This window comes from Coregonus lavaretus, assembly GCF_964263955.1.
Source record: "Coregonus lavaretus genome assembly, chromosome: 27".
Taxonomy (NCBI): Eukaryota; Metazoa; Chordata; class Actinopteri; order Salmoniformes; family Salmonidae; genus Coregonus; species Coregonus lavaretus.
In genome coordinates this window covers 23,707,486-23,732,618 of record NC_140014.1, presented here as the reverse complement: position 1 = coordinate 23,732,618, position 25,133 = coordinate 23,707,486, and the positions used below count along the sequence as shown (strand labels likewise).

The 25,133-nt window shown below is 43.9% G+C and overlaps 1 protein-coding gene across 1 annotated transcript in view; it reads left to right on the top strand.

The window, feature by feature from the left end:
• Nucleotides 1-25,133, top strand: part of LOC311102392 (protein unc-79 homolog) — a gene marked incomplete at both ends in the record, with an annotated part of 44,745 nt that overhangs the window by 3,878 nt on the left and 15,734 nt on the right. Inside the window, 29 exons of the mRNA XM_084143720.1 lie at nt 851-971; nt 4,991-5,304; nt 6,331-6,501; nt 6,736-6,831; nt 6,977-7,032; nt 7,423-7,552; nt 7,961-8,025; nt 8,743-8,831; nt 9,031-9,071; nt 9,415-9,443; nt 10,909-11,138; nt 11,309-11,480; nt 11,680-11,910; nt 12,148-12,338; nt 12,601-12,724; nt 13,294-13,437; nt 15,105-15,320; nt 15,643-15,870; nt 16,001-16,151; nt 16,451-16,530; nt 16,694-16,842; nt 17,074-17,231; nt 18,132-18,313; nt 18,610-18,811; nt 19,034-19,213; nt 20,505-20,573; nt 22,760-23,049; nt 23,329-23,511; nt 23,719-23,881. Coding sequence (XP_083999846.1) covers nt 851-971; nt 4,991-5,304; nt 6,331-6,501; nt 6,736-6,831; nt 6,977-7,032; nt 7,423-7,552; nt 7,961-8,025; nt 8,743-8,831; nt 9,031-9,071; nt 9,415-9,443; nt 10,909-11,138; nt 11,309-11,480; nt 11,680-11,910; nt 12,148-12,338; nt 12,601-12,724; nt 13,294-13,437; nt 15,105-15,320; nt 15,643-15,870; nt 16,001-16,151; nt 16,451-16,530; nt 16,694-16,842; nt 17,074-17,231; nt 18,132-18,313; nt 18,610-18,811; nt 19,034-19,213; nt 20,505-20,573; nt 22,760-23,049; nt 23,329-23,511; nt 23,719-23,881 — 4,455 coding nt within the window. The remainder of the gene's footprint in view (nt 1-850; nt 972-4,990; nt 5,305-6,330; nt 6,502-6,735; nt 6,832-6,976; nt 7,033-7,422; nt 7,553-7,960; nt 8,026-8,742; nt 8,832-9,030; nt 9,072-9,414; nt 9,444-10,908; nt 11,139-11,308; nt 11,481-11,679; nt 11,911-12,147; nt 12,339-12,600; nt 12,725-13,293; nt 13,438-15,104; nt 15,321-15,642; nt 15,871-16,000; nt 16,152-16,450; nt 16,531-16,693; nt 16,843-17,073; nt 17,232-18,131; nt 18,314-18,609; nt 18,812-19,033; nt 19,214-20,504; nt 20,574-22,759; nt 23,050-23,328; nt 23,512-23,718; nt 23,882-25,133) is intronic.

Here is a 25,133-nt window from a genome sequence, read left to right as displayed (position 1 = left end):
TGCAGAATGTTTTGGTACCCTTCCCTAGATCTGTGCCTCGACACAATCCTGTCTCGGAGCTCTACGGACAATTCCTTCGACCTCATGGCTTGGTTTTTGCTCTGACATGCACTGTCAGCTGTGTGACCTTATATAGACAGGTGTGTGCCTTTCCAAATCATGTGCAATCAAGTTGTAGAAACATCTCAAGGATGATCAATGGAAACAGGCTGCACCTGAGCTCAATTTCGAGTCTCATAGCAAAGGGTCTGAATACTTATGTAAATAAGCTTTTTTATTTTGAATAAATTAGCCAAAGAAATTAAAACCTGTTTTTGCTTTGTCATTATGGGGTATTGTGTGTAGATTGATGAGGAAAACAATTAATTTAATCCATTTTAGAATAAGGCTGTTACGTAACAAAATGTGGAAAACGTGAAGGGGTCTGAATACTTTCTGAATGCACTGTATATAACCTAAACACACTAATTTACTTACACATACACACACACACACACACCCTCCCCCACACAAAAACAAAGCCTGTCGGTGTTATTGTTATTTTTGGGACTTGTCATTTGCAGGTCAGCGAGAGCTAAACACTACCACCTCTCTGAGTCACAAAATGGCACCAAAATGACCCACTCCAGGGCTGGTTGTGACCTAGCTGGCCAAACACAAAGGTCACTTAAAGAGAGACAATGAAGGTGCCACAGAGACCCTGACCCTTTGCCATGCTTATGGGGCAGCATATCAATGACCAGGCTTATACTGTACCAACAATAACCCATCGGCCACCCCCCTCCCCCTGATTTGATAAAGGCTTCATCAGATTTCATATGTTTATCACTCTGCTCTTTATCTTGTTTAGTTGCCTCTAAGATACGATACTTGCAAGAGTATCACAACCGCGTGCAACACAATATTTACCCCGTGCCCTCCGGAACAGACATTGCAAACACACTGAAATACTTTTCCCAAACCCTGCTCAGGTAAGTACCCTGCGCTGGAACCACAGGTGAAGTAACAGAGTCTAACAGTATTTGATGTTTAGTTTCAGAGGAGAGGTGACTGGGGTTAAGCCTAATTCTAATACATGCACAGCATCATGACAGCATTATTGCTGGTAGGAAGTCAGTTGGAATTAAAAGATAGAAGTGGAATAATGGGAAACGGTATTCTACAATGTAACTTTATAGTGTGCATTGTCATTTAAGGATCCTAGTTGAAAACCCCCCTGGTAATTTTCAGAGAGGGAATAGTCTTGCTCCATCCTCTGCCTTTGTGATACCATATGCTTCATGTTTCTGTATGAGGACCATGATCCTACAGTATCTCATCACTGATAGTGCAGTAAGAGTCAACAACATGATCCTACAGTATCTCATCACTGATAGTGCAGTAAGAGTCAACAACATGATCCTACAGTATCTCATCACTGATAGTGCAGTAAGAGTCAACAACATGATCCTACAGTATCTCATCACTGATAGTGCAGTAAGAGTCAACAACATGATCCTACAGTATCTCATCACTGATAGTGCAGTAAGAACCAACAACATGATCCTACAGTATCTCATCACTGATAGTGCAATAAGAGTCAACAACATGATCCTACAGTATCTCATCACTGATAGTGCAGTAAGAGTCAACAACATGATCCTACAGTATCTCATCACTGATAGTGCAGTAAGAGTCAACAACATGATCCCCCTCTTGTCATGCCATGGCTGTTTGGAATAGTATGCTCAAATTGAGACAAGCCAATAATGGCAACTTTGGCAGATTTTAGTTGTGTTGATGTTGTCTGCAAGTAGGAGGTTATAAATGTTAATAATGATGTTATCTTGCTGATTATACCGGGTATGGTTTGTATTATATTTTAGAAAAAACTAACAAAAATAAATAGGCAATTTCAACCCCTCTGTAGGTTCAGTGGTAGCTTTCTAGATGTACATGTCCCTTGGATGGCCTGTAGTCTCACTCCCAGAGGGGCTAGGAGAGGTCTGGTCCTCTGGCTCCTTGGGTCTGACAAGTCCCCAGTGTGCTGTGACAGAGGGCCTGAGGAAGGAACAACATGTCCCTTCAGAACAGGTCAAGAAGCCACGGCAGCCATTATGGCCATAAGCAGTACGTGACATTTAGGTCTTGAGTTTGAGCAGAGCTCTCTGTGAAAATGAGCTGTGCTTTGATAATTGGCTACAGAAAGCATCATCATTAGGCACAGTTATCTAAAGGGATGGGGATGTAAATTATGGGATTATGATGATCCTTTTAATTTCATCACACAGTGGACATACAGTAGTAGTGTACTGTAAATACATTTTACTGCTGCCAAATTATGATTATTTTCAAGTCAAACATTGGTAAAGTATCCTGGATCTTTCTGACTTTGCTGAGAGAGCTAGCAGTCCTAGCAAGTGTGTTGTTACAAGCCTGGCATCCTATTTGTCCTTGGCACAGATGGAGTGTGACAGGGGCTGTGATTGTACGAGCCTGTGTTGTGGCAGCATGTTAACTCGAATGACAATTGTGTCTGTGAGGCGCAGTATCGTTGGAGTGTGAAGGGAATCATGCTGGTATGATACTGTAACATTCGCCTCATGTTTTCCTTGAGCCAAATCTCCTCCCTCCCAACTCACACATCAAGCCATGCCTCCCACATTGAAACCACTCTGCACTGCTCAGTAGACTCTCAGACATTCAGACAGACACCTGTGTTTCATTGGCCTGGGGTGCACTGAGGCTTGAAAACTGGAACGAGCATATGTCAGGTTCCTGAAAAAGAAAGTATCCCGCACAGACAGAGGATGGAGTGGCCAAATGAATATTTAATGAATTCTGCAGCATAGAAAGATATCAGTGTAAGACAATGACGGTATTGGTGTAAAGGGATGGGGCTACCCATGGGCTCAATTTAAGGGGGTATACCCCAAGAGGGTGCCATGTAACATGTCCTATATTAGTCAAGGATGATGTAGTTGCCAGATTTTCCTCCCAGCCAGTCATCTAGAAAGTAACACATACCAGCCAAGCTCTCTAGCTCTCTGCATCAATGAGCCATGGATTCACAGTAACCCTGACCCCATGCCAAATTCCATCACTCATTAGAGTGACTGTGAGGAACCAAGATTCAGTCTGACACTGAATCAAGATAATGTAACGTATCATAGTATAATGGAATGTTACTCATTCATAGTTCCTCTTGAACCTTGCCTGGCATGAACAAGTCACACTCAAAGGAAATCAAAAATCTCACATCTAGCTATTTGAGAAACAAAAAACAGGGGCCATTACAGCATTATATCCCCTAGCTAATGCTTAGTTACATTCATGTAACTTATCATCCGTGGCTCACTCATGCTTGAGCGCAACTACATATTGCCACAGTTAGAGAAAACATTTGGAAGATAGCGATGCTTTAATTGGAAGTGTAGGATGTTTTATCTGATCTAAGATGAGTGTCTAACTGTGTGTGCATAATGTGAGTCTGTGGGGTTTGTCTGTGTGCATGTCTGTGTGTTTGTGTGTGTGTGTGGGTGTGTTCAATTGAATTCTGCAGTTTGATATGTGCAAAGAGGGCAGTGATATTAAGTCATACTCCACAAGATATAAAGCTGATCCCCCCCCATTGTTAAACTGACTATCCATTCCAACTCCCCGAGAAAAACTGTAAAACAATGTACTCTGGTTACTGGTATTTAAAATTGTCCAACATGGCCGAATTCTTACGGAGTATAACTTTCAGGGGAATCGTCAGAGTGAAGAAAGTGTTAAATTATGTTGATATTGTAAAATGTCATAATATTAGGATATTCTGTATTTCTACGCTAGAATCCCCTTACTCACTGCACCTCTAGAAATGCTATACCTCTATCTCTATGAATGACCTTTCAAAAACAATACATCAGCATTTGTAATCTGTGCTCTCATGCTAAGTACCTCCAAATAATTTTACTGATAGACCAGCTTCGTTTAAAAAAATTAAGTTTAGTAAAAGAGAAGGGCAAATCCACCCTCCCACCCCACCCCCACCCCCACCCCCATCCCCACTCACACACACACACTAACCAACCAACTAGTTCTCCCATCTCTCTAAATGGTGAGATATCCACCTTGCCAGGGGACAGAAAACACAAACGTCCATCCCACATTAGCTCACAAACATAATGCTATGGTCATCCTGTTTGAAACAACCTATTCCTTTGTCATTATAGTTTCTCCCCTACCGTAGATTAGTTCTTACAATTATTTTAGAGACTTGAATCCATATGCCTGTTGGATCTCATTATTTCTCCTGATGATACTGATACAGTATCATAATGTATGCATACAGACATTTCTCTGGTGCAATAAACATGTGTTGTGACCCAGGAATTCTTATCTAACCTCACACACATGTTTATTACTAGCTGAAGCATGTTTCAAAAGTGCCACCTCTGTATTTTCCCTAACTGATTTGGTGTAGCTCCCATCCTTCACCACAGCCTCACAAAACAGGATATATATCCCTGAGATACATCATGGCCCATTGGCCTCTCTGTATGACTACTGCTGAATTGATCTGATTGGAATATAGCAGCCATAGAGGGAAAACCATTAGCAGTTTCCCCTTTGGAGAAGTATGGGGTTGCCACTGAAAACATGCAATTTTTTTATATTTTTGCTCCTTGTCACCAGATACGCATGAGATGCAGTGATCATTGCAGTTTTTGCAAACGTTTCTGTTCATATTTTTTGTTTTTAGAAGACAAAGATGTACAAAAAGTGAAATAGAAAATTAAAGTAATTCTATATGACACTGAACAGATAAAGCAGGGAACAATTCCCAATGCCTTCAGTGAAATATTAGCGACACTGCATCCTATGTGGGGTCTATCTGGGTTTGTTGTTTTCTATTTACCCTGTCTCTGTAGTGCCATTTCAATGTAATGTGCTGTTTCTTTGTTTCTTTGTTGTCTCTTTTTTTCCCTTGTTCCCCCTCCCCTCTCCCTCCTCACCCCCGGAGCAGCATTCTGTCCCGCACAGGCAGGAAGGAGAACCAGGAAGCTTCCAATTTGGCCGTGCCCATGACCATGTGTCTTTTTCCTGTGCCATTCCCACTCACCCCATCTCTAAGACCACAAGTCAGTTCCATCAACCCTACAGTTACTCGCTCCCTCCTTTACAGCGTTCTGCGTGATGCCCCATCAGACCGCGGGGGGCAGGGGCAGCAGAGTCGGGACGCTCAGCTCTCAGAGTACCCCTCTCTGGACTATCAGGGGCTCTATGCGACCCTCGTGACCCTGCTTGACCTGGTGCCCCTGCTGCAGCACGGTCAGCATGGTGAGTGAAGTCAGGGTCTTCTCTGTACATGTCCATCGCCCCCCGACCATCTTTCTTGACGATATGAAACTGCCTTTTCTGGCCTCATTTCCTCCAAGAGAGGAGTCCCACAGAGGATCTAAAGGGATGCATGGGGTGATGGGGAACACGCTGGATCCTGACAGCTCACTTTGTTGATAACATAGAATAACCTGGAATTTACAGACATACTGTAGTACTGTATACATGTATTAACTGTTTGCTTTCTCTTTTTAAATGAGAATGTTAAATTGGAAAAATGCATTGAAAATGGAAATGTATCTGCAAAAAAAGCAATTTTAAAGGTTAAATTGCTATGGCCAGCATATGTTGTGTATCTATTAACTGCACCAGGGAATAGTAATATGTCAATAGCAAGTCTGTGAATATATCTGAGTATATAGAATGTTTGCAACAGCAGTGTTTCATGAATAATTGATCCGTAAAAAAAAAACGTAAAAGCATTAAAGCCTGTCTTCTTGACTAGAAAGCACTACCCTTTGCTGAGGGCAAACATCAGTTTCACAATGCTCTCTCAGGATGTTGTTGTATTTATACCAAACCTGGGTTCAAATATGATTTCAGGTATTTCAATTACTTTTCAATATATTTCAAAACAAGTATTCAGATAAATCTTTATTTGAAAAAACAAGTATTGGAATATTGGAATGTATTTGGAAATACACTCAAATACACTCCCAATTGAAAAACAAGTTATGAAATAATTTCAAATTCAAGTTGGTCGTCTATTTGATTTTTACAAATAACCATTCAAAACCAATAAAAGTACTTGTTTTGGGATGTGTATTTGAAAATACTCAAAAACACAGAAAGAAAGTATTTACTCAAATACACATATATTTGAACAGGTCTGATTTATACAAATTCTATATTTATGCATTTTCTTTAGGTTTTAATGCTATATTTTTTTATTTACTTTGGAACATATGTAAATTTCATTGAATTACTGTCTCTCTCTGTGTTTGTGCGTTTTGGCTCTCCCATCAGATCTGGGACAGTCCATATTTTACACAACAACTTGCCTCCTGCCCTTTCTCAGTGACGATATTCTCAGCACTTTACCCTACACTATGATCTCCACTTTAGCTACATTCCCCCCATTCCTGCACAAAGACATCATTGAGTACCTGAGCACCTCTTTCCTCCCAATGGCTATATGTGAGTACAGCCACTCTGTATCGAACATCCATCTACATGCATGTGAAAAATAACACTTTGTTTAATTCAAGACAAGTCATTAAGTGGGGTAAATATAATAGAATATCAGTAGTCATACCTATTTAGCAGAAATGTCAGCATGCATCACCATATCAAAGGAACTGCTTGGTTGCTGTCCCACTGTATGCACTACCTCATGAGGTTTAGGTTCTTTTATTTTCTGCCCTTCTTTAGTGGGTTCCACTAGAAGAGAAGGGGGCGTCCCAGCATATGTCAATCTCTCTGCCTCCTCTATGCTAATGATTGCTATGCAGTACACTTCCAACCCAGGTAAACCTTTAAATTAGGTTATCCCCAACCAGTACGTCACAGTTTTTCTGTCCAGTATAGCACAGCCTGTTTTTTGATTAATGTACTGTGCGCTATGTTGTACCTGTCACCTGCGTGACTTGAATCTCTGTCGATTTGTTTCCAGTATACCACTGTCAGTTGTTGGAGTGTCTTATGAAGCACAAGCAGGAAGTGTGGAAGGTATATGTCACAAATTGAATGTGTCATGATAGGTTAGATGCCCAAACAACTCTCTCATACAGATGTAGGATCTTAATTTATTCACCCTGTTGCAGGATAACTTTCCTGTATTTGAGGTTTATATTTAAGGTTAAAAAAGGCTTCTGAAGTTTGTAATTTCCACTGAATTTCAGACTTGATTTTCGCTTGAGAAAAATGTATCAACCCCTACAAAAATGTCCATTACACATAATAATTCACATTTCCTGTTGCTGTAGGATTATTTCCCTGCTGTAGCAAACTTGCTCAAATTAAGATCCTACATCTGTAGATATGGAAAGTGTCAGTGAATAGCTTTGTGACGGTTTTAAACGTTAGCTCATCACTATGGCCTGTGTTGTGCTGTGGCAGGACCTGCTGTATGTCATATCCTATGGACCATCCCAAGTCAAGCCTCCAGCCGTGCAGATGCTCTTTCATTATTGGCCAAACCTAAAGCCCCCAGGAGCCATCAGTGAATACAGTGGACTGCAGTACACAGGTGAGGGGCTTATGGTCTGCCTGTCAGGCTGTGCTTGTATGCAATACAGGTGGATTCTTTTTATTTGATCACCCTGTTGCAGGAGAACTTTCCTGCAATACAGGACATTTAAAACTTGTAGTGTATTTGAGGTTTAAAATGGCTTCTGAAGTTTGTAATTTCCACTTTGAAATTTCAGACTTGATTTTCCCTTACGAAAAATGTATCAACCTCTACAAAAATGTCCATTAATTATAATCCACAAAATAATTCACATTTCCTGTTGCTGCAGGATTATTTTCCTGCTGTAGCAAATTGTCTCAAAATAAGATCCTACATCTGTAGATCTCAGGTTGCAGCAGTCTAACCTCCTCCCACACTACTTTCCCCTTTCCTCCTTTCCCTCTATTCTATTTTCTCCTGCCACAGCCTGGAACCCCATCCATTGCCAACACATTGAGTGTCACAATGCCATCAATAAACCTGCTGTCAAGGTAATGTCTGAGTAACTACTGTAGCCAATATAAAACACATACAAGACCAATATACTCAATGCTCAGTGAGAACATCCATTCTGTACACAAACATAAAGTGAATACACAAAGTATGTGCCAGATTGCCATGGAGTGTTAAAGCGTCTTCATGTTTGCTGCTGTAAGTGCAACATTAAATGAGCCAGGGATTGCTTGAGTCACTGTGGTAGATCCGTGGGGTAATGATATCAGTGGCCACGCGACTCAAGGCCTGTTTGCTATGCTCAGCCTGTCTCTGCTCAACTGTGCTAAAAACTGACAAGTAGAGCAGAGACAGGAATGGGCAGGGACAGGGGCCGGATTTCAATTACCCAGGAGCACAGAGGGGGTGTATGAGGGGGGGCTAATTGGAAGCGATGACCCCATGCCGCCCCTGAGGATAGGGCGCCTATAAGCGAGAGCAGTAAATAACAGAACACAATCTGAGCATCCAGGCCATAAGCACTGTAGCTTAATACAAGGCCATGCACAGATCATAGATGATAGAACAGAGACATATGCATGCAGCCAGCCGCAGACTAAAGGCAAGCAGAGACAGGTAAAGAGGACATTATACACACACACATTTATTTGAGTTGGAGGTGTGGTACACTCTTCTTATGACCCCTACAGTTAGATATCACTGCTACTACTGCATATTCCATCTGGATTCTGTAACTGTCTGTTGTCGCACTATAGATGTGCATCGACCCCACCCTCTCCGTTGCCCTGGGAGACAAGCCCCCTCCTCTATACATCTGTGAGGAGTGCAGCCAAAGGATAGCAGGGTATGTTATTGTAACCTCTTTCTCTCCACAAAGATGCCATTCCAAACATCACCTGCTGTCTGCTTCATTATTCTGGTCTTTATCACAAGGGAGAAGCATCACCATGGTTATGTAATTCCATTGCTGGAAGTGTGTTTTCAACTCTGAGGGAGTCTCAGCTAACTATAATTTGATTTATATATTCGTGTGACCTTTACAGAGACCATTCAGAATGGCTTGTTGATGTGCTCTTGCCCCAAGGTGAGTGTTAGCAAACAAGTATTAGCATTCAGGTTGCCATCTCTCTCTCTCTCTCTCTCTCTCTCTCTCTCTCTCTCTCTCTCTCTCTCTCTCTCTCTCTCTCTCTCTCTCTCTCTCTCTCTCTCTCTCTCTCTCTCTCTCTCTCTCTCTCTCTCTCTCTCTCTCTCTCTCTCTCTCTCCCTCTCTTACACACATACACAAGCACACACACGCACACGCACACATGTACCTCGAAATACCCCCAAAATAGAGTTGTGTAGGGAGGTGGAAGTTATTTTGGCTGAGTGAACCCATTGTCTGTCTGTATGTTATGTTGAATACCTCTGTGGCCTCATTTTTACAGCTGAGATATCTGCTATTTGTCAAAAGAAGGTAAGACATGAACGTTGGTGCATTGATATGTGTTTGTGTTTGTATTTGTTTGTGCTCTCATCAGCTCATGCAGTATTCATAGTGGTATATCTCATGGCTAAAAAAGAGTACCCCTTTTTTCTTCATATTAGAGCAACAAGTGAAGTAGACTGGTAGAGTATAATTGTTTGCTAGTATTTGTTACTTCTCTGTTGGATGGCTTTGCTTACATAATCATGGACTGTGCCTGTGCCTCCCTTGGTATGTCATTGCTGGTTGTGTATAAATATCAAGCCTTCATGCAAACATCCACCCAGTGTTAATTTAACCATGACCAGTAAAACTGCTGTGTAATTGATTTGAGGACAGGAGAGGTAACCACCTGTGTCATTTCAAGTGGTGGAGAAAAAAACACTATGCTAGCCTGCTACAGGCTAACGGGGCCCAAAGAAGCTACAAACTTGCACTTCGACATTTCAAATAGCAAATCATTACATTTATCTCTGAAGTGTTTAAGGACTGTGCTCTTTCATTTGGAGAGTCCATTCACTGGAACACTCCGTTCATTACTTGTCTGATGGATGGCCCAGTCTTAATGGAACTGGCAGGGCATGATGTTTGTTCCGGAACACAGTCCCAAAGGCATAAAAGTTCCCCCTTGGTTCCCACGGAGACTGACACACAAATCTGTCAGGTAGTGTATCAAATAAAATAAAATAAAATGTTATTTGCGGCGAATACAACGGGTGTAGACTTAACCGTGAAGTGGTTGCCCTTCACAACGATGCAGAGATAAAAAAATTATAATAAAAAGAAAAGACTAAGCTGAGCAGCCACCCAGGGTTGTCATGGGAAACAGCTGTCCTACATCCAGTTCATCCAGCAGTAGTTTTAATCCTCACACAGCCTTTTCAATAGGCTTTGTCCCACTGCAGAAAGCCCTTTAAACTCTTACCTGGATCCATGCCAGCTCTCTCATTATCAGCACACACATTACTGTTCTATCTGAGAGTTGATTGCTTGTCAGAGTTACATCTAGAATAGGGATTGCTTTCACAGTGATCTGCAGTTACAGTATAAGATATACTGTAGTGCAGTGTTCCCCAACTGGCGGCACACAGGCTGAATTTTGCACACAGGTGATTTTATTTGGCCCCCCAAGTTTTCTGAGCAAAATAGTTTTTTATTTGTTTTTGTTGGACATAGAAGACTGTAAAAACACCAGTAAATCAGCTCCAAGTGATAAGAATTTTAGACATCTGTTCCAAAGCATGCACACCCAAAATTACACAAAGTGAAAGAACACCATTCGTTCTTTTAATTTAGGATGTTTAAACATCAATTAATTTATTGAGGCATAGGACCATTTTAGGATAGCTTTTTTCACTTAAATGGTGAAAACAGTTTATTAGGATTTTAATATTTTCTCAGTTTATAAGTGATACGAGGAGTTGTTGTATCTCATTGTCCCCCCTCTGTCTTGTAGAACTGTAGCTCTCATGTCAGGAGGGCGGTTGTTACCTGCTTCTCAGCTGGTTGCTGCGGGCGCCATGGCAACCGGCCTGTCCGCTACTGCAAGCGTTGCCATGTCAACCACCACAGCAGCGAGGTGGGGGCTGCGGCGGAGACCCATCTTTACCAGACCTCCCCACCTCCCATCAACACCCGTGAGTGTGGGGCAGAGGAGTTGGTGTGCACTGTGGAGGCTGTTATCAGGTAAACACCACAGCATCACAGACAACACAGGCAACCAACCGCATGCTTCACAGTAGCACTGTATTCAACCACAGTTATATCTCTATCACTATCCGTCTATCTATCTCCCTCTGTCTTTCTGTCTGTCTCACTCTTTATTCCCATTCTCTCCATCTATCTATCAACATCAGTCTACTGAAGGAGGCAGAGATCCACGCGGAGCTACGTGAGTTTGAGCTGAACAGGCGTCGTCAGATGGGCCTGTCTGCCTCCCACCACTCCCTGGACAACATCGACTTTGACAACAAGGAGGACGACCAGCACGACCAGAGGCTCCTCAGTCAGTTTGGCATCTGGTTCCTGGTGCGTGGCTCGCTGGTCTACCACTCACTATCGCAGTCGTGAGATTAGGATGTTGACACACCTGTCTGGGCTCTTATTACCAGCCTATGCTGTACTCTCTTCATAGTGCAACATTATAATGCTTTAACCGTATCTGTCTCCAATCTTGGAAGCCCCTGACTGACCATGTTACACCCCATCCTTGCCCCCACCCCTGTAGGTGAGCCTGTGCACCCCCAGTGAGAACACGCCCACGGAGAGCCTGGCGCGGCTTGTGAGCATGGTGTTCCAGTGGTTCCACTCCACAGCCTACATGATGGACGACGAGGTGGGCTCCCTGGTGGAGAAGCTCAAGCCCCAGTTTGTCACCAAGTGGCTGAAGACCGTGTGTGACGTGCGCTTCGACGTCATGGTGATGTGCCTGCTGCCCAAACCGGTGGAGTTTGCCAGGGTGAGGAGGAGTGGGGAAGGAGAAGGGGGGTTGGAGGGTAAAGGCGGTTGAGCTTCAGGGAGTGTTTGTGAGGGGTTGTAGGGTGTAATGTTGGGTGTAGGGTAGTATGAGGTTAGGACTGTTTCTCTGGGGACAATGCACACTGGAGGTACAACGTGTGATGGTTGTGTTTCTTGGTGAATATCCCCCATGGTTATACCTGACCTTGTGTATGTGTCTGTGTATCCATATCCCCAGGTGGGGGGTTACTGGGATAAGTCTTGCAGCACGGTGACCCAGCTGAAGGAGGGGCTGAACCGGATCCTGTGCCTGATCCCCTACAATGTGATCAGCCAGCCGCTGTGGGAGTGCTTCATGCCAGAGTGGCTGGAGGCCATCCACACTGAGGTGCCTGACCAGCAGCTCAAGGAGTTCAGAGAAGTGCTCAGGTACTGTATACTGGACCTCCTCCAAGTCACCTAGTTCACTGTACCACCTCAATGGGTTCCTATGGTTACTGATCACGCAGAAATAATTTTCTGTCTTATGAGAAAATAGAATGTTATGTGAAATGTAATGTGACTATGTGTAACACACAGTGAAAATGGTTTCCATTGTCTCACCTGCTAGTGATACACCAAAGAGGATATACCAAATGCTCAGCTCTAAAAGCTTGGAACCTCCCTCCTCTCCCCTCTGTTCCCCCTGCAGCAAGATGTTTGACATTGAGCTGTGCCCTCTGCCCTTCTCCATGGAGGAGATGTTTGGGTTCATTAGCTGCAGGTTCTCAGGCTACCCAGCATCTGTGCAGGAGCAGGCTCTGCTCTGGCTGCATGTAAGTATAAGGCCTGTTGCTGTTTACGAGGATCCATTTCATATTGTCTGGTTGAAATGAAATGAACAGGTTGTCATGATGTGTGAGTGCCTGGGCAGGGGCTGTACTGAATATGGAACTGAGTCACACGGCCAGCATGAGACCGGAGTTCTGAGAGTGAGAGAGGAGGGATTTTGCTTTTGATTCCATATGCACTCACAGCCTGCTGTCCTATATACGTGGAAGGGTTTTCAAGTTTTCTGTCACGACTGTGATAACAGACACCAAAGTAATTCAATCTGACTATATAGGTCACACTCAAAGCAGAAATACAGGAGTCTGTGTAGTGTACTACATTCACATTTTTATCTGCTTATATATGTTTTCTCTTTTACCTCTCTTAATGTCTCTGTTGTTTGTTTGTTTGTGTGTTTTATATGTGTGTGTAAACCTGTTTTTGTCATTAATGTGTCTTGTGTTTGGTGTGCATCTTTGTGTGTTCTCTTGTGTGTTTGTGTACCTGTTGGTGTATGTGTGTGTGTGTGTGTGTGTGTGTGTGTGTGTGTGTGTGTGTGTCTGGTTGGACACAGGTGTTGTCAGAGCTGGACATTGTGGTGCCTCTGCAGCTGTTAATCGGGATGTTCTCTGACGGGGTGAACTCTGTGAAGGAACTGGCCAATCAGAGAAAGACTCGAGTCTCAGATCTAACTGGCGAAAATACTGAGGCTCGGAGGGTGAGATATCGTACTAGTCATCAACTCCCATGCAAAACCACCTCAATGCCACAGAAATAAGCTATTATCGCTCACATTTCCTCTCTCTGAATAAACAGTAAGAGCAGAACAAATGAGCAGTTACAAATTACAGTTTACATCCACAATCTGAAAATGCTTGTTATCTATCTACCCAGCTAGCACATAATGTTCTGAGAACCCATATGTTTCTTAGAGCTTGGTGAGAGCGTGGTTGTCCTATGGTTATTTTGCATACAACCTTCCCACAACTTTCTGGGAATGGTGCAGGATAGTTGCTTGGCTTTGGAACATTCTCAGCACGTTAAAGGAACTTTACAAAAATACTTTATTTTCTGGGTATTTCATTACTTTAACAGAACGTTTCCTAAAAGTACAAACATGGTTACATTTAATGTAACCAATTTTGGATATGTTCTAGGAACATTCTCCAACTGGTTTGGCATTGGGAATGTTCTCAAATAGTTCAGAGAACGTTAAGAAACAACATTATACTGTGGGAATTTCAATACTTCAGCATAACGTTTTCTGCAGGTTTCCTCATGGTTCTATTTAAAGTAATGTCCTCAGAACATTAAGAAAACTTTCCTTAAAAACCACAAGAAAACCTTAGTAACGTTCAAAGAACATTTTAGTAATGTTATTTAAAAACATACATTCCGTTCTCAGCTTCAACGAAACTCTCTCTATCCTCTATCTTGTTAAGTGTGTTCTGGTGTGTTGGCCACTCCCACTAATTGGCCACACCTGATCTTAATGAGTGCTTGTTTCCTATGAAATGGGGTCCGTTTGAATAGACTAAAATGAACAGCTTTGTATGAGTAAAAAAAAACATGGCTCCATCCTGGTGGCGCAGTGGACTAATTCCATGGATAGAGAACAGAAGATCATAGGTTTAAATGTCACTGACGCCGTGCCACAATAAAAAAGAAATGTGTATGCATGATTAATGCCTAAGCAAATCAATGTCCATGTGTCCTATTTGTGCTTGGAGTTACAGCTAACCTAAGCAAGCAGTGTTATTAAAAGTCATATTGAAACATGTTCTCAGAACGTTATTTAATTACCTTCAAATAACCTATCAAACCTCCCAGGAAAACTTTCAGGGAACCATTGTAAAACGTTCTTAAAAACTCCCTGCAACCTAAAAATATACTTCCCAGAACAGGCAAAATGTTCACTTCCGTTCACAGAACGTTAAAAAACATTCAGTTTTACCGGTCAGGAAACGTATGCCTTCGTTCCCAGAACCAATGGGAAACCAAAAACGTACGTTCCCACAACTTCCAAGGAACCAAATGTGCTAGCTGGGTACCCTCTATTGTAGACCATCCACAGGCATGTGCGTTGCCATGGTAACTGCTGAAGTCTAAATATAGTCCTATTTAAGGGGCTTAATTGAGCTCTGCCATCATTCAGATTTATCAGTGAAAGTTAAAGCCTTTAGCTCATCTATCCCAGTATATTTCTACACCTGAATACACCTCGATAACTTGGAGGGTAGATCTCAGGATAGTATAATTACTGAATACACCTCGATAACTTGGAGGGTAGATCTCAGGACAGTACAATTATGGAACAATGATACGTGTTTGTGTGTTTGTGTGTGTGTGTGTGCATGCATGCGTGCTTGTGTGTCATGTCCCTAGGAAAGCGTGGTTTCAGATCCAGGCCGCCGTGGGCCGCACAACACCCTGAGCCCGTTCCCCAGTCCGTTCCGGAGCCCATTCCGGAGCCCCCTGCACTGCAGCCCCTTTAAGAACCTGGGCCATGCTACGGGACACTGTGCCCTGGACCTGGACTGTGACGATGATGACATGAACCTGGGCTGCTTCATCCTCATGTTCGACCTCATCCTCAAACAGGTGGCAAGCCCATACACTGCAGACATGGGTTCAATTATACAGTACAGTTACATTTTACAATACCTAATTGAATACGTCAGAGCCACCAAGTTGAGTTCTGTCCCACTTTCTATTTCTGTAGGTTCTCCTGTTCAACATGTTGTGATGGTTACTTAATAATAATAATAATAATTTAATCCATTTGTAAAGTGCTTTTCATTATACAGAATAATCTCAAAGTGCATAATATATATTTTTTAAACCAAATAGAAATAACATTGACACAACTAGACAGGGCAACTGACACAATAAACCCAGCTGATGCTACAATGTCCTTGTCCAGATGGAGCTCCAGGATGACGGCGTGATGCTCGGTCTGGAAAACAGCCTGGGGAAGGACATTGTGGGCATCATCAACAACATCTTCCAGGCCCCATGGGGGGGCTCCCACACCTGTCAGAAGGACGAGAAGGCCCTGGAGTGCAGCCTGTGCCAGTCCAGCATTTTGTGCTACCAGCTAGGCTGTGAGCTCCTGGAGAGACTCACCCCCAGGGAGGAGATACGGCTGGTGGTGAGACACACATGCACACTCCTGTAAAAACAACATGAAGGATGTTTTGAATTGGTCCAATCGTTTTTCAGTGGTTGGTAATTCTTACTGTATTTGGTTGTCAATAGACATGATTGTGTCTTCCCTATAGGAGCCAACAGACATCTTGGAGGACACATTGCTGTTGCCTCAAGTGTTTGGGCCTGAACAACGGACAAAGCAAGGGACAGAGGAAGCGGACAACCCTGCCAGCACACACACTGACAACCCTACAATTCAAAGTTACTCTCCTGACAACCCACGTATGTATCCATGGCGAACTAAGGCTTGGGTTGGAAGGGTTTTGGTAGGGTACAGAATATCTCAGTATACTGATACAGATCTGATGAAACACAAGCAGAACAATTCTCAGTTGTGTAGGTGTAAACACCTTACCAAAATCTAATCCCAAATGTATTTTATGACATGAAGCCAACGAATGAGAAAAAAATATTTATCTGTAACAGTTCAGAGGCTGCGTGCAACATGAAAAGGAAACACTGCATAGTTTCTCCTCTGCTGAGGAATTCTCTCTTTTACATCAAAGCTTTCTCTCCTACAGCAATGAAGAATAATGCTGATAAGAAGTTTTCCTACCAGCAGCTCCCTGTGTCTCTCAAGCTAATATACACTATTCTGCAGGTACCTGCCAGTCCACCTTTATCCAGTGTTAAGGCATCTTGTAATGTACAGATATAAACTGTCTAAAGAATATAATAGATGCATAATCAAAGACAATAATCTTGTATCCTCATTAGAAAAGACTGAGTGAGCAAAGGAACTGTACCTTTTGTTCCCTTTGTAGGAAATGTCTAAGTTTGAGGAGCCTGATATCCTGTTCAACATGCTGAACTGTCTGAAGATCCTGTGTCTCCATGGAGAGTGTCTGTACCTGGCCTGTAAGGACCACCCCCAGTTTCTGGCCCACATCCAGGAGAAGATGCTAATTCCCAGGTCAGCACAGTCACCATCACCACATGGTGCCTCTCCTGCAGTTTCACACGTAGCTTGTTTGTTTACAGAAATCTCTGCTAGTACTTTCTTTAAACATGCCTTGCGTCATGAGATGTAGCAACTGAAATCGTTGATCACGATCTTGATGTCATTTGTACTTCATCATCAAACACGTGAAGAGCAGCCAGGTATGTGTGTGTGTGTGTCTAATGTGATACCTGTGTGTTGCAGCCTGTGGACCATGCTGAAGTCCGAGTTCTGCCAGCTGGCCTCCCTGGCCGTGCCTCAGCTCCTGCATGCCCTCTCCCTCTCCCACGGAGCAGACATCTTTTGGAACCTGGTGGACAGCAACTTTAACAGCAAGGACTGGAAGATACGCTTCGAAGCAGGTGAATTATATATGAGGCTTCACCTCACGTGTGCGTGTGAGTACTGTATGTGATGATATGAATGAATCATGAGGGGAGGACATCCACCCCTCTCCTATAATCCCCCCCAACAAACCGTTGTCTACAGACATCTCCTCCCTGCATTGCCATGGTTACTACTGTATGTGTCTCCAGCAGGCAGCACAGAGGAATTGTGGGATTATTAATCAGGCCCTTCTCTCCCTGTAATTGGCAGAGAGAAGCAATGTGTGACCTTGAGACAGAGTCAGTGGACAGGGTCTCTGTCTGGTAGCATTCATATACTGTAGACACTGAGGGTAGATAGTTACTTTACATATAGGTTAGGTTAGATTCAAATATTTATTTTGATTTCATTTTTGTAGTTTTATTGTGACATTGTCACAGAGCGCTAATTATAATATAATATCAGTCTGTTACATTCAAATGCAATAATTTAACAGACTCTAACTATAAACAGCATAGAAAGTAGATGTTTATTACATATTGCTTGCAAAGTAACATTACTAATTAACATGAACAATTGCTAAGGGAAATTATGTCATGACTACAGGTTGTGTACACACGTGAGCCGTAGGATGATGATCATATTAGCTGTTCTGAAACAGATGGTAATTTACTTGTCTGTGTAAATCAACCCAAAAAGACACCAGTTCGGTGCCAAAGCAGTACTATGGCCCACAGGCAATCTGGCTACAATAATGCTGTCTCCCCTCCCTCTACTGCCACACTGCCATCTAGTGACAGGCACTGTACATTAACCATCAGCGTTAGAGTGATGCTGTTTTAACATGATCCTTTGCAGTGTCCTATCAAACTTTATGTGACATGGCGTTGAGATGTTGTCTTGTGCCCTGTCTGTGTTGTCATGGTAACTCCCAGTGGAGAAGGTGGCGGTGCTCTGTCGGTTCCTAGACATTGGTTCTTTGACGAAGAACCATCTGCTGAAGTACTCCCTGGCCCATGCGTTCTGCAGCTTCCTGACCTCTGTAGAGGATGTCAACCCGGCTGTGGCCACACGCGCCAGGCTTCTGCTGGACACCATCAAGAGCCCAGCACTACAGGTGACTAACAGATATCTATCTAGGCTAAGATAAACTGCCATACAACCACTTTTCATGTGACAATTGATCACGTGTATGGAGTCTTTCTTGTCCTGGAGAACAAATTGCTTCGCAGCATGTCAGCAAACCATTTTTTATTGATGAATAGCACAAAAACATGTAAGTGCAGTGCTAACACTTGTGTATTTGTGTGTCTGTGTCTGTGTGTCTGTGTGTTTGTGTGTCTGTGTCTGTGTGTTTGTGTGTCTGTGTCTGTGTGTTTGTATGTCTGTGTCTGTGTATTTGTGTGTCTGCAGGGTTTGTGTCTGTGCCTGGACTTCCAGTTCGACACTGTGGTGAGGGACCGGCCCATCATCCTCAGCAAGCTGCTGATGCTGCACCACTTGAAGCAGGAGGTCCCTGCCCTCAGCTGGGAGTTCTTTGTCAACCGCTTTGAGACGCTCTCCCTGGAGGCCCAGCTCCACCTGGACTGCAACAAGGAGTTCCCTTTCCCAACCAGTACGCCCAGCTGGGGGATTCTCTCAGTTACATAGTCTGCAGAATATAATTTACAGTATGACTAATATTCAATACAACAAACCAACCATGTAGGGAAACATAAACCTGTGAAATAAGAACATTACAGTTCATGTTTGTGTGGTTGAGGTGTGTTAAGTGTTATGAGACACAGGCACATTGATGTGTGTTATTTATATTTCCTTCCTTGCCTTTCCCTGTCAGCCATCACAGCTGTGCGCACCAACGTGGCCAACCTTAGTGATGCAGCGATGTGGAAAATCAGACGTGCGCGCTTTGCCAGGAACCGCCAGAAGAGTGTACGTTCCCTCCGTGACAGCGTCAAGGGCCCGTCCACGACCAAGCGAGCCTTCTCCCTCCCAGAGACTCTGTGTAACCGACTACGTGAGTGTCCATCGGTTGGTTAGGCTACTAGTCCGTAGGTCTCAGCTTTTGTCTGTCCCATGCTTCTACTGTTTCTCTCTTCATCAATTCACCTCTCTCTTCTGTTAGTATACCTACAAAATCTGTATTCCTGTTTGTTTCATTCAATTGCATATTTTCTCAGTGATTTGTTCTCTTGCTGGAGGTAAGAGGTTTCTCTTCTCTGTGATTTCCTCATTGACCCTGCACAGGATGCGGTCTGAGTTTCTGGGAGAGGGGGTCTACTGTTGCCTTTAGACTGTGTGTGGTTGTTGAGCTTGAGTAAGCAAGTGGAGGCTAAATTATTAATAGAATAACTCGACAAGTCTCAGCATCCACATACATCTTGGGATCACTTTATGTGAATGGTGTGAGACATTGGGATGTATAGGGTTGTCTGGTGTGAGACATTGGGATGTATAGGGTTGTCTGGTGTGAGACATTGGGATGTATAGGGTTGTCTGGTGTGAGACATTGGGATGTATAGGGTTGTCTGGTGTGAGACATTGGGATGTATAGGGTTGTCTGGTGTGAGACATTGGGATGTATAGGGTTGTCTGGTGTGAGACATTGGGATGTATAGGGTTGTCTGGTGTGAGACATTGGGATGTATAGGGTTGTCTGGTGTGAGAAATTGGGATGTATAGGGTTGTCTGGTGTGAGACATTGGGATGTATAGGGTTGTCTGGTGTGAGACATTGGGATGTATAGGGTTGTCTGGTGTGAGACATTGGGATGTATAGGGTTGTCTGGTGTGAGACATTGGGATGTATAGGGTTGTCTGGTGTGAGACATTGAGATGTATAGGGTTGTCTGGTGTGAGACATTGGGATGTATAGGGTTGTCTGGTGTGAGACATTGGGATGTATAGGGTTGTCTGGTGTGAGACATTGGGATGTATAGGGTTGTCTGGTGTGAGACATTGGGATGTATAGGGTTGTCTGGTGTGAGACATTGGGATGTATAGGGTTGTCTGGTGTGAGACATTGGGATGTATAGGGTTGTCTGGTGTGAGACATTGGGATGTATAGGGTTGTCTGGTGTGAGACATTGGGATGTATAGGGTTGCCTGGTGTGAGACATTGGGATGTATAGGGTTGTCTGGTGTGAGACATTGAGATGTATAGGGTTGTCTGGTGTGAGACATTGGGATGTATAGGGTTGTCTGGTGTGAGACATTGGGATGTATAGGGTTGTCTGGAAGCTCAGACGTGTCCTGTGCTATCTCCCCAGAACATTCTCCTAAATTGTGTTCTTCATGTGTGGTTTTTAGCTTTAAGGCTTACGAGGCAAGAGCACTCTGCCCCGACTCTGGGAGATATGATAGAGAAAGTCCTGCCAGGTAAATAACAACCCAAATCTAAATACAGAAACAGATCAACATTCCCTTCAGCATAATCACATCATATACAGTGGGGGAAAAAAGTATTTAGTCAGCCACCAATTGTGCAAGTTCTCCCACTTAAAAAGATGAGAGAGGCCTGTAATTTTCATCATAGGTACACGTCAACTATGACAGACAAAATGAGGGAAAAAAATCCAGAAAATCACATTGTAGGATTTTTTATGAATTTATTTGCAAATTATGGTGGAAAATAAGTATTTGTTCAATAACAAAAGTTTCTCAATACTTTGTTATAAACCCTTTGTTGGCAATGACACAGGTCAAACGTTTTCTGTAAGTCTTCACAAGGTTTTCACACACTGTTGCTGGTATTTTGGCCCATTCCTCCATGCAGATCTCCTCTAGAGCAGTGAAGTTTTGGGGCTGTCGCTGGGCAACACAGACTTTCAACTCCCTCCAAAGATTTTCTATGGGGTTGAGATCTGGAGACTGGCTAGGCCACTCCAGGACCTTGAAATGCTTCTTACGAAGCCACTCCTTCGTTGCCCGGGCGGTGTGTTTGGGATCATTGTCATGCTGAAAGACCCAGCCACGTTTCATCTTCAATGCCCTTGCTGATGGAAGGAGGTTTTCACTCAAAATCTCACGATACATGGCCCCATTCATTCTTTCCTTTACACGGATCAGTCGTCCTGGTCCCTTTGCAGAAAAACAGCCCCAAAGCATGATGTTTCCACCCCCATGCTTCACAGTAGGTATGGTGTTCTTTGGATGCAACTCAGCATTCTTTGTCCTCCAAACACGACGAGTTGAGTTTTTACCAAAAAGTTCTATTTTGGTTTCATCTGACCATATGACATTCTCCCAATCCTCTTCTGGATCATCCAAATGCACTCTAGCAAACTTCAGACGGGCCTGGACATGTACTGGCTTAAGCAGGGGGACACGTCTGCACTGCAGGATTTGAGTCCCTGGCGGTGTAGTGTGTTACTGATGGTAGGCTTTGTTACTTTGGTCCCAGCTCTCTGCAGGTCATTCACTAGGTCCCCCCGTGTGGTTCTGGGATTTTTGCTCACCGTTCTTGTGATCATTTTGACCCCACGGGTGAGATCTTGCGTGGAGCCCCAGATCGATTGAGATTATCAGTGGTCTTGTATGTCTTCCATTTCCTAATAATTGCTCCCACAGTTGATTTCTTCAAACCAAGCTGCTTACCTATTGCAGATTCCGTCTTCCCAGCCTGGTGCAGGTCTACAGTTGTGTTTCTGGTGTCCTTTGACAGCTCTTTGGTCTTGGCCATAGTGGAGTTTGGAGTGTGACTGTTTGAGGTTGTGGACAGGTGTCTTTTATACTGATAACAAGTTCAAACAGCTGCCATTAATACAGGTAACGAGTGGAGGACAGAGGAGCCTCTTAAAGAAGAAGTTACAGGTCTGTGAGAGCCAGAAATCTTGCTTGTTTGTAGGTGACCAAATACTTATTTTCCACCATAATTTGCAAATAAATTCATTACAAATCCTACAATGTGATTTTCTGGATTTTTTCTTCTCAATTTGTCTGTCATAGTTGACGTGTACCTATGATGAAAATTACAGGCCTCTCTCATCTTTTTAAGTGGGAGAACTTGCACAATTGGTGGCTGACTAAATACTTTTTTTTCTCACTGTAACTAACTTATGGCTACTGATAAAGTTGATGGGCATCAGGAAACTTGATGAAAAAGCAATGTTTGCTCTTCACTGACATTCATTGCTTTTCATCCAAAATTCATAGATACCCACTGGGCACACACTGGTTGAATCAATGTTGTTCCCACGTCATTTCAATGAAATTACGTTGAACCAATGTGGAATAGACGTTGAACTGACATCTGTGCCCAGTTGGCAGTCCGTTCTTTTTTAGTCTCAAAAACAAATAATGTTGGAATTGGAGAAAACTGTTACTCTTGCTATCTTGATAGCTTGTCACATTTTCTGTTTGCATTTGACATATACCATGAATATGTTAAAGTGATGTCCATATATGTAATCACCTTGCCGAATGTAGACCAAATTAGATGACTGTCGTACCCTCTCCCTCGCTTTGTTCCCCTGCTTCACCGCCCCTCTCCTCTCCATCCGCTCCCCTGCCTGCAGCACGCTTCCTCCCGCCCTTTAACCCTGACGCTTCGGCCCCTTTCCTAGGCCACAGCCCCTCACCGGAGGATGACTCAGTCATCAGGGACCTGCTCCCAGAGGATGCTGGGATAGACCACCAGACGGTGCACCAGCTCATCATGGTGCTCATGAAGTTCATGGCCAAAGACAAGAGCAGTGCCGAGGCAGACATCGGCAGTGCCAAGGCCTTCAACTCGGTGAAGCGCCACCTGTATGTGCTGCTGGGCTATGACCAGCAGGAGGGTTGCTTCATGATCGCACCGCAAAAGATGAGGACCTCCACCTGCTTCAATGCTTTCATCGCTGGCATCGCACAGGTCAGAGGATATCATTAACCCTATAAATGATCGGCGTTAATGCTGTAATAATTCTAACATTAGTTTTAATGACAATCCTTGAATAAATCTAGAGTTTAATCCCGAGAAAAATCCCTGACTCTCACTTGCTTCAGTTGGGAGTAAATGAAAGGTGGGAGTTTTTTCAGTTTGTTTCCCACTGTAAAGTTGAAGTCTTATATTGCTGCTGCTGAATGAGGTGAATTATGACAATCTGTCAAGCATCAAGAAGAACCTAGCGTGACGCGATATCTCCTCCAGGTGATGGACTACAACATTGGGTTGGGGAAGCAGCTGCTCCCCCTGGTGGTCCAGGTGTTGAAGTACTGCACCTGCCCCCAGCTCAGACACTACTTCCAGCAGCCGCCGCGCTGCTCTCTCTGGGCCCTGCAGCCACACATCAGACAGATGTGGCTCAAAGCCCTGCTGGTCATCCTCTACAAGGTACACACTACCCACGGTTGGAATATAATGAAATCTTATCCACTATTTGAATGTGTTTACATTGTAAGCTTTATAGATACAGTGTGTCTATAGTTGATTACCTGTACTTCTGAAAATGTTAGTATTGAGGACAGCTAATTTATACATATTTAAGTTGCATTGTACTCTCTTACCCTTCACTTCTACCGATCCTGTGTGTGGTCCCAGTACCCCTACAGGGACATGGACGTGAGTAAAGGGGTTCTGCACCTGATCCACATCACCATCAACACCCTGAATGCCCAGTACCACAGCTGTAGACCCCATGCCACCGCCGGACCCCTCTACAGTGACAACTCCAACATCAGCCGCTACAACGAGAAAGAGAAAGGTGGGGACAACAGAGATCATCACATGCCTGGACTCTAAATATAGGCTTTTACTTGAAATTAATCAGGAATAAGAATTAAGAGTTTTGGACATACATTACATTTTAGTCATTTAGCAGATGGTCTTATCCAGAGCGACTTACAGTTAGTGCATTTATCTTAAGATAGCTAGGTGGGACAACCACATATAACAGTCATAGTAAGTACATACACGGGGTGGGGGGGTGCTGTGGGATTATTTAAAATACTCTTTGAAGAGGTAAGGTTTCAGATGTTTTTGGAATATGGGCAGGGACTGCTACCCTAGCTTCAAGGGGAAGCTGGTTCCACCATTGGGGTGCCAGGACAAAGAGCTTGGACTGGGCTCCTGTAGGGGTCGGAGGGCCAAGAAACCAGAGTTAGCAGAACGGATTGCTTGGATTGGGGTGTAGGGTTTGAGCATAGCCTGAAGGTAGGGAGGGGCAGTTCCTCTTGCTGCTCCGTAGGCAAGTACCATGGTCTTGTAGTGGATGCGAGCTTCGACTGGAAGCCAGTGGAGTGTGCGGAGGAGTGGGGTGACATGGGAGAACTTGTTAAGGTTGAACACCAGGCGGGCTGCAGCATTCTGGATAAGTTGCAGGGGTTTGATGGCACAAGCGGGGAGCCCAGCCAACAGCGACTTGCAGTAATCCAGATGGGAGATGACAAGTGCCTGGATAAGGACCTGCGCTGCTTCCTGTGTGAGGTAGGGTCATATTCTACGGATGTTGTAGAGCTTGAAGGAGAATATGACGGCGCCAAGTGACTTGGTGTACAGAGAGAAGAGGAGATGGCCTAGAACTGAGCCCTGCGGGACATCAGTAGTGAGATTAAGTGGTGCAGACACAGATCCTCTCCACGTCACCTGGTAGGATCAGCCTGCCAGGTAGGATGCAATACAAGAGTGTGCAGAGCCTGAGACGCCCAGCCCTGAGAGGGTGGAGTGGAGGATCTGATGGTTCACGGTATCAAAGGCAGAGGATAGATCTAGGAGGATGAGAACAGAGGAGAAAGAGTCAGCTTTGGCAGGGCGGAGAGCCCCCGTGACACAGAGTAGAGCAGTCTCAGTTGAGTGACCCGTCTTGAAGCCTGACTGGTTAGGGTCAAGAAGGTCGCTCTGAGAGAGATAGCGAAAGAGTTGGTCAGAGACAGCACGCTCAAGTGTTATGGAAAGAAAAGAAAGAAGGGATACCGGTCTGTAGTTTTTGACCTCAGAGGAGTCGAGTGTTGGTTTCT